We start from the raw sequence: 16,844 nt of genomic DNA, 5'->3' as shown, positions 1-16,844 counted from the left end.
CACCAATGCAACTACCAACAATTTGGAAATTGGTCTTGATCAAGGACACATGACAAAACTAGTGGAAACGCGCATCGGCCAAGGGTGGGGGGGGGGGCGCGGGGGGGGGTTGAAGGGGAAAGGGGAGCATGAATCATGTAACCACGTTAAAAATGAATATTAATAAATGTTAAAAAAAAAAAAAAAAAAAAAAAAAAAAACAATCATCAAATCTAAAGGCTTGGGTCTCAAGAATAAACCATTCTGCAATACATTTCCTAATCATTTTTTTATTTAGAATATTTTCCCATGGTTACGATTCATGACCTCCCCTCTTTTCCTCCCCCCTCTCAAAGCTGACAAGCAGTTCCTCTGAACATTTCCTAATCTTTTAAGATTACTTAGTTCCAAATCAAAACTATTTTAAACAAAAATACCAGCAAGAATCTGGGAATTGAGAAGCCAAAAATTTTAAATACTTACTTCATTCTGAAAAGCCATTTCCACTTGGTTATGATAAGTATCTAGAAGTTCTTCAATAGAATGTCTGAAATAAAAAATAACTACTATGGCTGAAGGAGATGGTTTACAAACATTAATGGTATATTCAACAAAAAGTAATATACTAATTTCCTGAAATGTGTTTACATGCTTACAAAATAAACCTTAAATACCATACCTTGTCATGAATTCTTTAAATGGATTTTCTATATGGTGTAGATATTTGCTTAAATCTGTAGGTGTTTTATCATCTTCTGCCTAAATACAAAAATATGTATATTAAAGTAAATGTCTAATACCTTTACTATTTTGATTGCCAAACCAGATAAGGAGTACTTTTACACTAGAATTGTTTTTTAAATTGAAGACAAAACAAGACAGGTTCTAGGTTGATTTCTTATGAGATTATTAAGGAATATTCTGACAAACATTTTCAAAAGAAAGTACATGAAAGTAGTTAAGTCTAGATTCAAATATAGAAATACTTTCAAAAACAAAAATCGTTACTGTTCTAATTTTCTATGTAAAAATGGCAGGAGGGGGATGGGGGCGGCCACGGCATGGTGCAACTGGGTAGCTCAATGGATTGAGACCCAGGCCTAGAAACGGGAGATCCTAGGTTCAAATATGGACTCAGACACTTCCCAGCTGTGTGATCCTGGGCAAGTCCCTTAACCCCCATTGCCTAGCCCTTTCCACTCTTCTGCCTTGGAGCAAATACACAGTATTGACTCCAAGATGGAAGGTAAGGGTTTTAATTTTTTTAAAAAATGGCAGAACAAAAAAAAAAAATTACTTTTAAATGTAGCTAAATGGAAATCAGGATAAAGGTAGGATGGAGTAAGATAGGGAAGAAGCGAAACTCTGCAATTCTTTTTTCCCAATAATAAACAAATGTGGACTACTACCATTACCACCAGTTTAGTTATCTATTAGTGCCATGGGGTTCTATTGCTCAAGAAAGTAAAAACACTATTTATCCATGACTGCTAGAATAAAATGGATTTTTTGAAAATCTCTTTAGAATTTTCAACATCTCCCTATCAATTGATTCCTTCTCTACTGCTTTCAAATATATCCAAAAGTTTCTGCCATATTAAGAAAAAATAACTTTACTAATGTTGCATGATTCAAAAAAGATGGGAAGATGCTTTTAATCTGCTCCTCTGTAGAGGTGGGAAGTCATAAATGTCATACATTGTATATATTTTCAGACTTTTTTTAATGATCAGTTTTGTTTCTCTCTCTCTCTCTCTTTCTCTCTCTCTCTCTCTCTTTTTAATCTTTTAAAATACCATTTGTTACATAGGATGGCTCTGGGAAATAGAAATATATTGCAGTAAATTATGGAATATTAAAAAAAGACATCTATAAAAACTCATTTTTTAAAAAAATCTAAACTAGATAGTACCATTCTCCAGTGAATCTATATTTCTCCTTCCCTTCTTGGCTGAACTCCTTGAAAAAGTCTACACTCACTACCTCAAGCTTCTTTGTCTCTGATCCCCTTCTTAATCCTTTGCAATCTAGTTTTTAATATCACTCAACTAAAACTGTTCTCTCCAAAATTACCAATCATTTCTTAATTGTGAAATCTGTTGGTCTTTTATCAATACTAATCAATTTCATCTGATTACCCTCTCTTACAGGATACTTTCTCCTGAGTTTCCTCTCAACCAGTTTTTCTATCACTCCTCAGTTTCTTCTCATAAGTCAGCATACAAATCACGCCTTCTAACTATAGGTGCTTACCACGATTCTGTTTTTGGTTCTCTGCTCTCTGTAGTTAAAATTCCATGGATTAACTACCATCTATACTAATGATTCAAAAATCTACAGTCCAGTCATTTTCTCAAGCTTCATTTCCACAACACCATCAACTGACAAGTATGTGACACAGAGGATATGGAATTAGGAAGAGTTAAGTTTCAAATATAGCCTCTGAACACTTACTGATTGTATGAACTTTGGCAAGTCACTTAATCTGTTTCAGTGTCCTCATCAGTAAAATGGAGGTAATCCTTGTAAAGCACTTAGTAGAGTGCCTGACATATACAGTAAACAGTATATAAATGATGATGATGATAGTGATATATTTCAAACTGGGTGTCCTCAAAACATCCTAACCTCAACATCTAAAACTGAACATTTTCTCCCCTAAATCTTCCCCTCTTCCCAATATATCTATTTCTGTCAAAGACATCAACAACCCTCTCAGTTCTACTGGCTTACAATCTTGTCATTATCTTCTCAAGACCCTTTATATGCCATAAACCCAATCACTTATCAAATCTTATCTTTATAACTTTTGTCACATATTACCCCATCTCTCCACTCACATAATTTGGGTACCACTTTATTTCAAGCCCTCATTACCTCTAGCCTAGAATATTTTAACAGCCTCCTCACTGATCTCCCAACCTCAAATCTCCCATCACTCTCATCTATTCTACACAATGCTTCCAAAATAATTTCCCTTATGTACAGATCCTATCATGTAATTCTCCCTACTCAACTAACTCCAATTGCTTCCTATTGCTTCTATATAAATTACACTGTTTAGTGTTACACAAGCCTTTAAATGTTATCATTACTCCTGTACTTTGCTGAACTGGACACTCCCAATGCTGGCCTCTTCCCACCCCGGAATTTACTCCTTTCTAGCCTCAACTCAAAGAGTTTCTCTCTTAATTCTTTAAGACAATGCTAAGGCATCACTTTCTGCATGACATCCATCCTGATCCCACTAATGGGCAGCTCCCTCCAAAACTCTCTTTTGTGTGTTTAGGTATATAATAGCTTTATGCTTATGCTGTATCTATTTGTATATGTACATGTACAACTTTTAAGCTCATTTCAAATAGTTACTTTCTTTTTTTGTACTTGTGTTTTTCTAGTACCCACACTTAGTAAATAGATCTAAATAGTAACAATATTATAAATTGTCTTAATTGTGCATTATGTAGTATCTTCTAATATGATGCCAAATTAGAAAAACATTTTCCTCAAATGTCAGCAGTAAATTTTTTAATTATAAAAGTCCCTTTTCTCTTCTGTATCAATAAATCAAGTCCTTATTTTTTTCTTCTTCCCCAACTCTCAGGTCTTGTTCTTTTTATCCAAAGGTACAAGATACAATTAGTATTTTCCTTTCAACTTAATTCTCAAATCTTGTAGCTAAGGACTCCTGCAGACTAGCATGACTCCCCACAAGTAATCATGTTAGAACAAAAAGTTTGTATCATTTTATTATCCCCCAACTCCAATGCTGGGCTTTTAAAGAATGCTATTCTTATGAACCACTATTGAATAATGCAATCCAATAACCAATTTTTTAAAGCAATTTAATTTTTAAAAAACTCAATCAGAATCAAGTATGTTTTTCTCTTTTAAAGGCATATACTCACTGTTCGAGCCAGATCTTGACACATTGCATTGAAGGTCAAGAGCTGCAGTTTAATCTCTGTGTCCCATTTTCGAGAGTTCTGAATATACTCATGACTTCCAAGGCAATGGTTACTGTTAAAAGAATAATTATTTAGCAATGTTCTTTTAATAAAGCTAAAAATTATAAATATGAAGACCCAGGATAAGATATTTCACTTGTAAAGTTTGAATTAGACTTTCTTTGTCTTGCATCACAACTTTTAAATTGATCAACCAAAACTGAAAACCCTCCTCCTTAACACTTTGTAAGCCATCAAATAAGAGAATTCACAAGTCACTTACTTGGAGAGCTCCACCCTTTTAACCCAATCAATCAGAAACAAGTGGATACCATGATAAAAAATTGACACCTTCAGAGGATGAGAGGTGTGAATCCCACAAACACCTGCCCACCCCAGGGCTAGGCAATTTGGAAGCTGTGACTGGCCCCTGTGAAGAGGGGAAAGGGACAAAAAGGACTATAAAAGTCCTGATCTTCACTAGAGATCACAAAGATCATTGTCTTCGTAGTTGTCTTTGACTGGTGACCTGCCTCTTGGAGGTAACTTAGGACTTGGACTGCCTCTTGGGTGAGTGAGTAGTTGGCCTTCCTTTCCTGGTGTCTAGAGAGAGAGGTTAGTTTTGAAGAGGCCTTCCCTTCTTGGAGGAGGCTGTGTGGGTGGAACTCTGGGTCCTCCTCCGGTCAAGGGTTAACAAGCCCTGCTGGGCTGAGTCAAGCACCAGAGCAATATTTAGTGTGATAGGGTAGACATCTTCTTTACCCTCTTTTTGTATTTCTCTACTTTCACTCTTTCCATCCTTTTGTAAATAAAAGCTATTAAAAGTCATTTTGGCTTGAGCTATAATATTTTAAATAGGTGACCTGAAGATTATTTTAGAATTCTCACATATTTAGGCAACCCTTAATTTAATTCCTTACACACTGAAGACAATATAACCACTGGCAGTTGAGATGGATGGTAAAATATGCATAAACAGATCAATGTGGAACTCAGGATTAGGAATTTTAAAACAAACAAAAAGAACTGGATGCATTCTATCAGGAGAGAGGTGTTCAAAGTAATGTACAAAAAATAGATATTTCTAAATGCCTAGACAGTATGACATTAAAGGCAGTAAGAATACAGGGGAAAAACACTTAGATATAGCAAATTATTTGGCAAATAAATGAGACAAAATGATGGACAAGATGCTCATGATAAACCACTGAAAACAAGCCCAGGCTGACAACTAAAAAGTAACAAACCACAGCACCACATCTACTAAAGTAGGTGACCACACCATGGTTATGCTTGTGGACATTTAACAGCCCAAATAACCATATGCATATAAATTTAAAAAAAGAAAAAAAAGAAAAAAGAAAAACTGAAGGGGCAGCCAGCACAGTAGATGGAACACCAGGCCCGGAGTCTGGATGACCTGGGTTCAAAACTGGCTTCAAAGAAGCTACCTAGCTGTGTGATCCTGAGCAAGTCCACTAACCCTGACTATGTAGTGTAAGGAATTAAATTAAGGGTTTGACTAAATATGAGAATTCTAAATTAATATTGTGGTTGCTGATGCTCAAGTTGCCAAAATGACTTTTAGAAGCTTTTATTTACAAAAGGGTGGAAGAAGTGAAAGTAGAGAAATACAAAAAGAGGGTAGAGAAGATGTCTAGCCTATCAGGGCTTGTTAACCCTCGACTGAAGGACTCGGTATTCCACCTACACGTTCTCCTCTAAGAGGGGAAGGCCTCTCCAGAACTAATTTCTCCAGAAGCCAGGGTAGGAAGGCCAGCTACTCAGTCACCCAAGAAATAGTCCAAGAGCCAAGGTCCAAGTCCAAAGTCACCTCCAAGACGCAGGTCACCAGCCAAAGCTCCAAGCTGAAGACGACTCACTAGCTGAAGAAAATCAGGACTTTTATAGTCCTTTTTGTCCCTTCCCCTCTTCACAGGGGCCAATCACAGCTTCCAAATTGCCTAGCACTACCCAGGGGGACAGTGTCTGTGGGTGTTTTCAGTTTCTGGTTGATTAAATTAAAAGTTGCAGATTGAGAGACAAAGAAAATTTGATTCACACTTCACAGTAACCCTTATGATTCCTCTCCCTTAGATGGAAGGTAAGGGTTTTTAAAAAAATAAAAGTTGAATAGAATCCATATTATCTGTATTGCAATAATATTCATAATTTTGAACTAAATATCTTCAACCATTAGAAGATTTCACATTAAAGAGCATATATCAATGTGTAAAATAATAAAAAAGTAATTATGCTTACTTCTGCAGCACTTCCTCTTGACCACAGACTTTAAGGACATAGCTGCCAACATCTACTTGATTCAAGTCATCATGGACCCAGCAAAGTGCTTGCATTATTATAATCTCAACAGTAGAACTCACTATAAAAAAAATGAGTTACATGTCAACCCACTTTTACTCATTTAACTACACACAGTTTTCTATATAGTCTAAGTTGCTCTTAAATCAAAAAGGTCACTTTCTTAATGCAAACTCATGTGAAGAAGATACCACTTGGAAGTATACTGGGAAAAAAATGCTTATGGTAAGTTATAAAAAGGAACAGATCTAATATAGTGTAGTAGAATGAGCATTATCAGACAGGTGTCAGAAGATCTGATATCTGCTTTTACTACTTACGGGCTGTATGAAACCTGGGCAGTCACTTACTCTCTTAAAAGACTGTTTCCTTAGCTGTAAAATAAGGATAATATTTGTACTTCCTATCTCACAGCATTGTGGGGCTCGAATAATTATACACTTTATATGAAGTATTCTGCAACTACAAATTAATGCTTCTTTATTCATTTAATGTCTACAATGTGTAAAACACAGCAAATATAAAAAGACCAACTACCCTCAAGAAGCTTACTTTCTAATAACAATAGTTCACTTTAAAAGCATATAATTTGATCAGTGCGGAATTCATTTCCCCTCTCCAGAGGCAAATTAAAACCTCTCCCTAACTTAGTTATAAATTATTAGAGAATCTTATTTTACCAAAAAAAACTTCATCATCCTGTGGCCAGCCTGGTATTAAGCTTCTCTAAACAGAATCAGCTGGTCCTCAGACAGGAGGCACACAGCCTATTACAAAGTACATCTTCAGAGCTTTTCCAGCATGACAGACCTTAACGAAGCTTGCATTCTGTTGGCAGAGCCTTTGACAACCCAGTCACCTCCATGTCATGATTAAGCATCAGAGTAGGATTTTTATGGAGTAATTTATGGAAGAGTACATAAACGGATGGGAATGTGTATAATATTGTCTGCCCCCAAAACCTAAGATTAAATTTATAGACTAATATGTAAGTTTTCAACCTTCACTTGTCACCATCTTTGGGTATTAGGTGAATACTAATAGCAACAACAACAACTACTACTACCACTACTACTTAAATTATAAAAAAATTAATAGATTTGGCAATACCAACTGTTTAGAATAACTGTACCTGGCACTCTCATCAAAATGGAATAGTTTAAAGGAAAATAAAAGTATAGCAAAGAACTCTACTCAGTCATCTATAACGTGCACCAGTCTTCAACAAACTATGGTGACACTGACCCTTAACAACATAATATGGTAGGGTTACTTCATGAATATATTAAGTTTTTTACTTGTAAATTAATTTTGGCAAAATGATAAAACATTTAAAATCCTTTTTAGGAATGGCTAAGTTGTCACATAACTTTAGTCAGATTTTAACTTGAAGTTATACATTTGATTAATTAAATTACACATTACAACCAAATATTGTCTTTGAGTTGTTTGATCAAGTACTACTTTATTGGTCCAAATGAGTGCTTCCTGTACATCTTGACTTTAATTTAAAAAAATTAATATTAAATAAATATAATCTTTAATTTTTCATGTAAACTAATCTAACTAGTTGGTTTATGATTAGTGCATTTGGTAGATATTTCTGTTTTTCAGAGGCTTATTATTTTTAAAACGTCTTTAAAGTACAAGACTAAAAAGAATATGACCATGTATTAAAAGATTCTCCAGATTTGGAGCCCTTAAAGAAAGAAATTACATAATTTTGAGTGAATATGATGTAAAAGTTTAAAAACTTTTGTTTAAAAACACTGTATTCCTGTTGTTTAAAAACATTGTATTCCTGTTGCTTTCAGTATGATGAAAGTTTGTAACTATAAAAATACATCAGATTATGCTAAGAAAGTCATTTAAAAAAAATAAAAGGAGTTACCTAGAAAATCTCGGGTGGTACTTGGGGCTGGGAACAGGCTTTCAGATAAAAAAAAGGATGTCTATGTACAAGTGATACTTAACCTATTAGAGATGGCTACAACTAAAAAATTATATGTTCTCTGCATAAAATCCCAAAGGCAAAACATTTAAAAATTGAAAAAGTCTATAATTAGCTTCCATCCATCTCATGCATTTGAACCAGAGCCAAATATATCAATGATTAACAAGTAAAATTCAAAATTCTTTTTAAAGCAACCAAGTACCTACCGGATTACCTATTTTCTCAACAGTGTAACCCCAAAAGTTATCCAAGTGAATGACAAATTACCAAATAATGGAATTTAGTAATATCTAATTCAAAAGAATTACAACCTTGACACTTATTTCCAAGAATTCATTACCCTTCATTTAGAACAAGTCAATTCAAATATTTAAGACATACCATCACATGTAAAAGTAACTGGTAACTGAAATCCTTCAATTTCTATGGAAACCTTCACACTAGAATTCTCTCCGCTCGTGTTTCTTTGCATCATTACTGGGCTTAGCACATAACCTGGATTTGTGAGTCGACTGGTATGTGGAAAGTTGGTCCTCAATCTGTCAATTTAAAAATTACTTGTTAAAAGCTGCATTTAAGAATGCTTATATACTAGTTTGCTTACTGTTTTACACTCCCATGTATCTTTGTTCAACTCTAGAAAAGTCTAAGTATTACTATGAATGAAATCCTGTTGGAAAATCCCAATAGCACGGACCTTAAAATATGAGTGATATGAAGAGCACAAGTGGAAGGATTTTCAGCATATTTGTACAAGCATCAATCATCAACACCTGTTGAGTATACAATGGATAAAAAGAAACTGTACAACAATCTATGTTTTAGTTTCTCTGTAAAGAATATTCAATATTTCTAAATACATCCTACCTTCACTGCAAAGTATCCACAAAGATTACTGGAACCTGGTGGGGGTGGGGGAGGAGAATAGATTTTGATTTCTCTTATATAATCTTACCCTCAGAACTTCAAGACTATGATGTTTTTGAACAATGAATAAAACATTTTGAACTAAGTTGTTTATATATTACTACCACCACGCCTTCATTCCTTATAAGTAATATCTAAAAATGATATAAGAGCAAAACTACATCAAATGACGGTTAATATCAAATTCCATCTAAAAAACTTTGCTTGCTCAAATGGTTCAAGACAAAGAAACAGAAAATCAAGACTTTGGAAGTTAGAACTTGGCTTCCCCTTTCAGTGTGAACAAAAACCAGCTACTATACATAGAAGGCACAGTAATGACACTAAATGCATCCCCTGGATCTCTAACAGGAGAAAGGTCTCAAGTAAAATCCAGCTTAGGGTGGTCCTGTTCCCTAACCATAGCACGAAAAAGGCTCTGGGCAATACCTAGTACAAGGTGGTCCTAAAGCCCTGGGTCCATGGGGGAAGGGGGGGGGGGGGGAGAGGGAACACAGAAGCTCCATATGGAAGCACACTACATATGGCAGTAGGAGACAAAATCAAATAGGAGCCTACTCTTAGTCATCACATTCAGAACCCAGCAGGGTCTACACATACTATCCAGAAGTAAAGGACCAGAGTTTGACTGGAGCATATGTCCCCAAATCAGACACTGGAGGCTGGTGAAATGAGTACAAAACTTTAAAGTCAATAAAGAAATAGAAACACCCAAGGTTTTGATAAATGATGGGATTATAACCATTTTTTGAATCATGGCCCCCTTTGACAACATGCTGGTTTATGAAATCCTCAGAATAATGTTGTTTTTTTTTTTTTAATTTTTTTTAAACCCTTAACTTCTGTGTATTGGCTCCTTGGTGGAAGAGTGGTAAGGGTGGGCCAATGGGGGTCAAGTGACTTACCCGGAGTCACATAGCTGGGAAGTGTCTGAGGCCAGATTTGAACCTAGGACCTCCCATCTCTAAGCCTGACTCTCAATCCACTGAGCTACCCAGCTGCCCCAGAATAATGCTTTTAAATCAATTTAAAATACATCGAATTACAAAGGAAATCAACTATATTGATATACAGTTGTCAAAATATTTTTAAAACCATATATTTATAACCATAGGTTATATATCCCTGGGGTTAACCCAGAAGGGGAATAAGTTCTCAACTACAAGTAGAACCATAGAAAAACAAAGTTCTGGCCACAAGGACTAGAAAAATAATTGAAAGAAATGAAATAAGCGATACAAAATAGAACTTGGTAAGGAAAATCAACATCTAAGAACTGATCCTGGGAAACTTTACCCAATAATTGAATGACCTGAAAATAAGAATGAATCAATCAGAAAACAAAAACAGAATAACAAAAAAATGTTAAAGTAAAATCAAAAGACAAATGTAAGATATATATCACTGAAAGATGACTTGGAAATAGTTTAAAGTGAGATCGGAAGAATCAAAATATTTGTAATCATGGCAAAAAAAAAAGTAGCTTGGATATCTCATTTTAAGAAATCATTAATGAAAGCTATCCAAATTTTTTAGAATCTGAGGGCAATATGAAATAGAACCCACTGGTCACCTTCTGAAAGAAGCTACAAAATGTGAGAAGATAGGATGAACTCTCCCCTTGTCTATTTTTTGTTAATGAAACCAAGAACTTAAAGTACCCCTACTTACATTAAGTATGAGAGTTCACAAGTCACTTACTATAAGTAAGTGACAACTCGAAAGGCCACTGCCCCCCCACCCCCTCCCTTTGGGCAGTGCTAGGCAAACTGAAAGACTGCCATTGGTTTCTATGAAGAAGGAGGAGTGACAGGAAGTAATAGGAAGTGATATGGAAAAAAAAAGAGGATAAAAGAGAAAACCCACATGGTCTGGATTCATTCCCTTCCTGGCGTTTGGAGAGATTGGTTCTGGGGATTCCTTTCCTGGGAGACCTTTTCCCTGGATCCTGCATTGGGTTGCTGGGTAAATGACTGAGATTCCTGCCTTGGCTTTGGATGAGGCTGTGTTGGTGGAACCATGGCTGAGGACAACACTGGGACTTCTGGCTGAGGATTACTGGGAAATCCACATGGAGATAGAGTCTTGGGGAAGCCCTGCTAGGGCTGAGCCTGACTTCTCAGGAAAAGGGCTGGTAGGCTTATTAGAATCTGTCTCTTTATCTATATTTTTCCACTTTCACTCATTCCACTTCTGTAAATAAAGTTGCTAAAAGTCATTATGACTCAAGCTATAATATTTTTAAATCTGTGACCACACTATTACTTTAGAATTCTCATATTTAGCAGAAAACTTAATTTTAATTTAATTTAAACTCTTACAAATGAAATCTCCTAAAAATATAACCAAAATCCTGAGCTTCAGATCAAAGAGAAAAATATTGTTAGTAGTCAAAAAGAAAAATTTCAAACATCAAGGAACTACAGTTAGGATTTAAGAAGACTTGACAAGTCCTCCTAGAAAGGAGAGGAAAGCCAGGAATACAATATTACAAAAGGAAAAAGTCAATGGTTTAAAACCCCAAACTACTTATCTGACAAAGTTAGTATAATCCTACAGAGGAAAAACATGAATTTTTAATGCAACAGCGCCTATGATGAAAAAGCCAAAGGGAAAAAGATTATTTGGGGACGAATTGTTTATATTCTAACAAGCAGACAAGACACAAAAGTATAGTCAGTATCTACAGAGCTCATATGAGGTCTGAGGATAGTTTTTTTGTTTTGATGGCCTTAAGATAGAAAGGGAAAGGACAGGATATTAGAGAAGAAAGGAGGACAAAGGAAACTAAAAACACTATCTCACATATAGGTATATATGTGATAAAGATTATTCAAATATGCCAAAAGAAGTAGGAAGTATCTCTATGAGCCTGGCTTTAATCTAAACTGGATAAAGGAAAGCTGAACACAGAGACACATCCTATTAAAAATGCATTAAACTAATTAAGGAAATAGGATAGGAAGAAGGAAGAGGAAGTACAACAGGGAAAGGCAAGTTAGATAAGGGATTAGTCAGTTAATTAATAAGCATGTATTAAGCACCTCCTATGCACCAGGTAGTCTGCTAAGTTCTAGGGATGCAAAAGACAATCCCTGTCCTTAAAGAGCTCACAATCTAATGGGGAAAGAACATGCAAACAGCTATATACAAACGAGCTATTTGGGGCAGGTAGATGGCTTGGTGGATAAAGAGCCAGACCTGAAGACAGGAGACCCTAAATTCAAATCTGTCCTTAGATAACTTCTAGCTATGTGACCCTGGGCAAGTTACTTAAACCTCACTGCCTAGATATCACTGGTCAACTTTTTAGAGATCACATGCCCAAACTATACCTTCAAGCTGCCTGTGAGCCTATGCATTACACCAGACAGTGGAGGGAGAAAGTGTTCATAATGTGAGCTGCTGGGTGGAGCATGTGAAAAATGTCCTGAGGTGCTATGGAGAGGGAGAAGGGAGTAGCCCCCTCCGGCACGCCAGAGCATGTATACAACATCTTTGCCAACACAGGCCTAACCCTTACTGCTCTTCTGCTTTGGAACTGATACATGGTCTCAATTCTAAGACAGAAAGTAAGACTTTAAAGTAAAAAGAGCAACATAAATAGGTAACTGTGAATAAATAATAAGGGATTAAATAAAGATAAAACATGTACATTCAAATATGGAGATGATGTGTCCCTTCTGAAGCCTAACATTATCAGGAGTTACAGAGTGAGTCAAATTAGTTAAGGCCTAGGAATGGTGCTATTATTTCTTCTTGATCATGTGTAAATGGAATTAGCTTGCCCTCATTCATTCTTTAGACTTTAGTCTCAATAATGTCTGTGATCCACACATGATAGTAAGTGACAAATCAAAAACAAGGGACTGCCCCCTGGGCAGTCCAAAACAGAGTTGAGGCTGTCATTTGACCACTTGAAATTGGAGGTGGATCCAGGAAGTGATGAAAGATGCTATCTTTTAAATATGATGGTAACTGCCTTTGGGGAGCTTTTGGCACTTTGAACTTGGTGTGGAAGGAGCTCTGGGGAGACCTCAGATGGCTTCCCTTTGAATTGTCACATGGGAAAGTTAGGCTGACTCTCTTTCTCTTCCCTCGGTGTTTCTGGAGGCTCTAGCCTCAAGGAGGCCTTTCTTCTTAGAGGAGGCCTTATGGCTAGAAGCCTTTGTTAATTAACTTCTGCTGGGGCCTCTGAATCCCTACCTGGTTCCAGCCTCTGGTCCAGGCCAGAGTTTTTCTCTCTCTCAATTTCCCTACCTTCAACCTTCCTAACTGTAAATAAACCACCATAAAAGCCATCCTGACTTGGGTCTATTTTATTTCTAAATCGAGTTAATTGATTTCTGGTGACCAAACCTTAAATATTTAGTCCAACCATAATAATTCCTATTTTCCCCTCTTACAATCATAAGGGAAGAGGAATACATGAAAGGGAAGAGGGAAAGAAAAATTAGGGGAAATTATCTCACATAACTAGGTGTATAAATTGACATTTATACAAACAAGGTGAAGGGGTAGAAGAGCAGCTGGAATATCCTCATTTTCATCTAAACTAATCAAAGGAAGGAGGAATATAGACATATGTAAAAGTTAGGTACTGCTAGGCCAATGATTCCTCCACCCCCATGCCAGCTGCTAAGATTAAGGCTGTAAAGACATCTTCTTTGTACCCAAGACTGACTTCAGACCAGATTCCTTTAAGAGATCAAAATGCTGAACCTCAAAAGGGAGATTCAAAACTCACAAATAAGGCAGGTTTTTCTCCCTCAAAAAGGGTAGATTTAAGGGGGCAAGCTGGGTAGCTCAGTGGATTGAGAGCCAGGCCTAGAGACAGGAGGTCCTAGGTTCAAATCTGGCCTCAGACACTTCCCAGCTGTGTGACCCTGGGCAAGTCACTTGACCCCCCATTGCCTACCCTTACCACTCTTCCACCTATAAGTCAATACACAGAAGTTAAGGGTTTAAAAAAAAAAATTAAAAAAAAAAAAAAGGGTAGATTTAAAAATAGAAAACCCTCTCTTCACCATGCCCCTGAACAGCATTCCTCAGGACAGTGTCATATTACAGGGAGAATCAGCCAGCTCTGCTTCTGCTCCCCCTGCCCCGTCCACATCCCTGAGTACACTCCCTCCAGATCCACCTCCTTCTCAGAATTTGCAGCCACTAATCGAAGGGCTATGTTCTCTAATTATGATATTCCTCTTACTTTGATAATGAATTCGGTTCAAAGTTAGAAAGTATATATGTTACTGGGGAAGTGAACTTTCATCAGAGTGTGAAGAGAAGCAATTTAAAACTAAGAAATGTCAGTCACTCCTACAAATATGTTAACCCCTTTTCTGACCAACCAGCTCCTGAAATGTAAAAAGCCCCATGTTGGGCGCCACCTACTAGGCAAGCTGGAGAGATTATTGTGGGTCCAGAAGACAGGGTGGTAAAGATGAATAGGTTTTCTGGGATATGGAGGACCACAAGACACTGTTGGTGAATTACGGTGACGTTTATTCATCATAGCTAGTATTTTATAGAGAAATGTATACAAGCTAAAGGATTAGATAAGCTTTTCACACAGACAATAGTTGGTAATCATTTAAAAAATTGATACAATGGGTTTGGTTTACCTCATCAAATCTAAACAGTTTTCTACAGGCTGATAAATCAATGTCATTGGGTAATGTGAAGATGGGATTAACTCTCCCCTCATCCACTTTTAGATTTAATCACTAGAAGCGTATACACCCCACTTATCTTTAAGTAAGGGAGGTCTGTGACCCACATGAGTAATAGTGGGTGACAAATCAGAATCGAATGACTGCCCCCTGGGCAGTTCTAAGCAAAACTATAGCTGCAATTGGTCCACGTAAAGTGGAAGGAAGGTATAGGAAGTGATGAAAGGAATGGTATTTAAAAGTGGCAAGAACTTCCTGTGACAAACTCTTTGACCTTTGAACTTGGCCATGGAGGAGCTCTGGCTTGGGACCTTGGACTGCTCTTCAATCTTCCTATCACATGGATAAGTGAAAAAAGGCTGATGCCTTTCCTGGCTCCTGAAGGAACTAGTGTCTGGAGAGGCCCTTTCCCCCATCTTGGAGGAGGAAGCCTCATGGCTGGAGTGCTTGTTTAATTTACCCCTAGACTCTCCAGCTGGGGCTTCTGGAGTCCTGCCAGAATAAAGTCATGGCCGTAGAAAATAGTCTAGCTTGTCAAGCTAGATTTCTTATTTTGCCCTCTTTCTCATTTCTCTACTTTCACTCTTTCCCTCTATTTTATAAATTGCTATAAAATCATTCTGACTTGAGTAATAATTTTGGCGATCACATTTTTATATATTTAGTCCAACCTTTAATTTTAACCCTTACAGTAACCATCCAACCCAGATTCCCAGAGAATGCACACATCAGTGGTTCTTGGTTGGAACGTCCAGTTTTAGCAAAGAAGGAGTAGAGGGAGGGGTTGAAGCCTCAGGTGAGAAGTGAGCCTCATGTCTGACTTTAGCTGCACTATGGCTACCCCAGAGTCTTTGCAAACTGGGGGTCTACAGGTCTTCCACAGCTTTGCTATATGGAGACCCCAGGCTGTCCTTATAGGGTACAGAAATACATTCACTCAGCAGGGAAACAGTGAGCAGGGGAATTGAAGGAAGGGTAATGAATATTTGCTGATTGGTTGAATGAGGAACTCTTATTGATGTAATGACCAATAATAATTCCATATGACTCAGATGAAGCATGCTACCCACCTCATGATAGAAAAATGAAGGACTTGGGAGTACGAAATGAGATAAATATTTTTTGGACATGGCTAATGTGAAATTTTATTTTGACTTATTATACATGTTTGTTAATAGGTTTTGCTTTTCTTCCTTTTTCAATGGGGGTGGGATAAATTTGAAGAACTTATATGAATTAATTTGTAGATGCCTACTATAAAAGTGCCAGGCAACAATCAAGTTTATATAATAGAAATATAAGGTTCTCTTGACTAGGTAAAAAATTGCTTCAAAGAAAAAAAGTCATTTTAACTAGCTTATTTCTATGTTAATAATAGACATTTTTTAGACTTAAAGATGTCAAAAAATTGCTTAAAATATCAGGCACGCCACATGTTAGATATTCAGACTCTAAAGATGTCTTTAAATTTTTTGCATGAAAGCTATTTCTAGTAACATACTTTAGTCTACTTACACTCACCATTGACCTTTAAGTTGCTGGTCATTTTAATTCCTCTCATATCACAAAAGAATATGATTTACTGTAATGCAGCCTCACTAGGGAATTATTAAGAAAAAAAACAACATAGGATTTGTAGCAGTACACAGTTTGTGATCACTGATGACAATAAATACACTTATTTTCCAACTGTGTCTCAGCTTAAATTTCTTATAACTCAATTTTGGGCCTAGTCCATTATGCATCTAGAATACCTGAGCAAAAATGGAAAAACTTATGAATCCAATGAGTTTAACATACAGCTGTGAGTAACAATATACATTTTGTGTCCACTTTGTTTTTCCAATGCAGACAGATCAATATTTTTTGCATTAAAGTGAATTTTACTAGAAAAGTTTTATAGGCAGCTAGGTAGAATTATGAACAAAATCCTAAACCAGGAATCAAGAAGACCAGAGTTCAAATTCAACCTTTAGACAACTGTTTAAGCCTGGGCAAATCACTCATCTTATTTACCTTGGTTTCATTATCTGTAAAATGGGG

General features: G+C 36.5%; 1 protein-coding gene across 3 annotated transcripts in view; it reads right to left on the bottom strand.

Moving 5' to 3' along the window:
* The window catches only part of PIK3C2A (phosphatidylinositol-4-phosphate 3-kinase catalytic subunit type 2 alpha), a 102,715-nt gene that overhangs the window by 68,435 nt on the left and 17,436 nt on the right, over positions 1-16,844 (bottom strand). For all 3 annotated transcript variants that reach the window (XM_044682113.1, XM_044682115.1, XM_044682114.1), the window contains 5 exons: positions 8,584-8,741; positions 6,189-6,309; positions 3,888-3,999; positions 659-738; positions 463-526 (listed from right to left, as the gene is read on the bottom strand). In XM_044682113.1, coding sequence (XP_044538048.1) covers positions 463-526; positions 659-738; positions 3,888-3,999; positions 6,189-6,309; positions 8,584-8,741 — 535 coding nt within the window. The remainder of the gene's footprint in view (positions 1-462; positions 527-658; positions 739-3,887; positions 4,000-6,188; positions 6,310-8,583; positions 8,742-16,844) is intronic.

Source organism: Gracilinanus agilis, chromosome 6 (genome assembly GCF_016433145.1).
Source record: "Gracilinanus agilis isolate LMUSP501 chromosome 6, AgileGrace, whole genome shotgun sequence".
Lineage (NCBI taxonomy): Eukaryota > Metazoa > Chordata > Mammalia > Didelphimorphia > Didelphidae > Gracilinanus > Gracilinanus agilis.
This window is presented reverse-complemented; position numbering and strand designations above follow the sequence as displayed.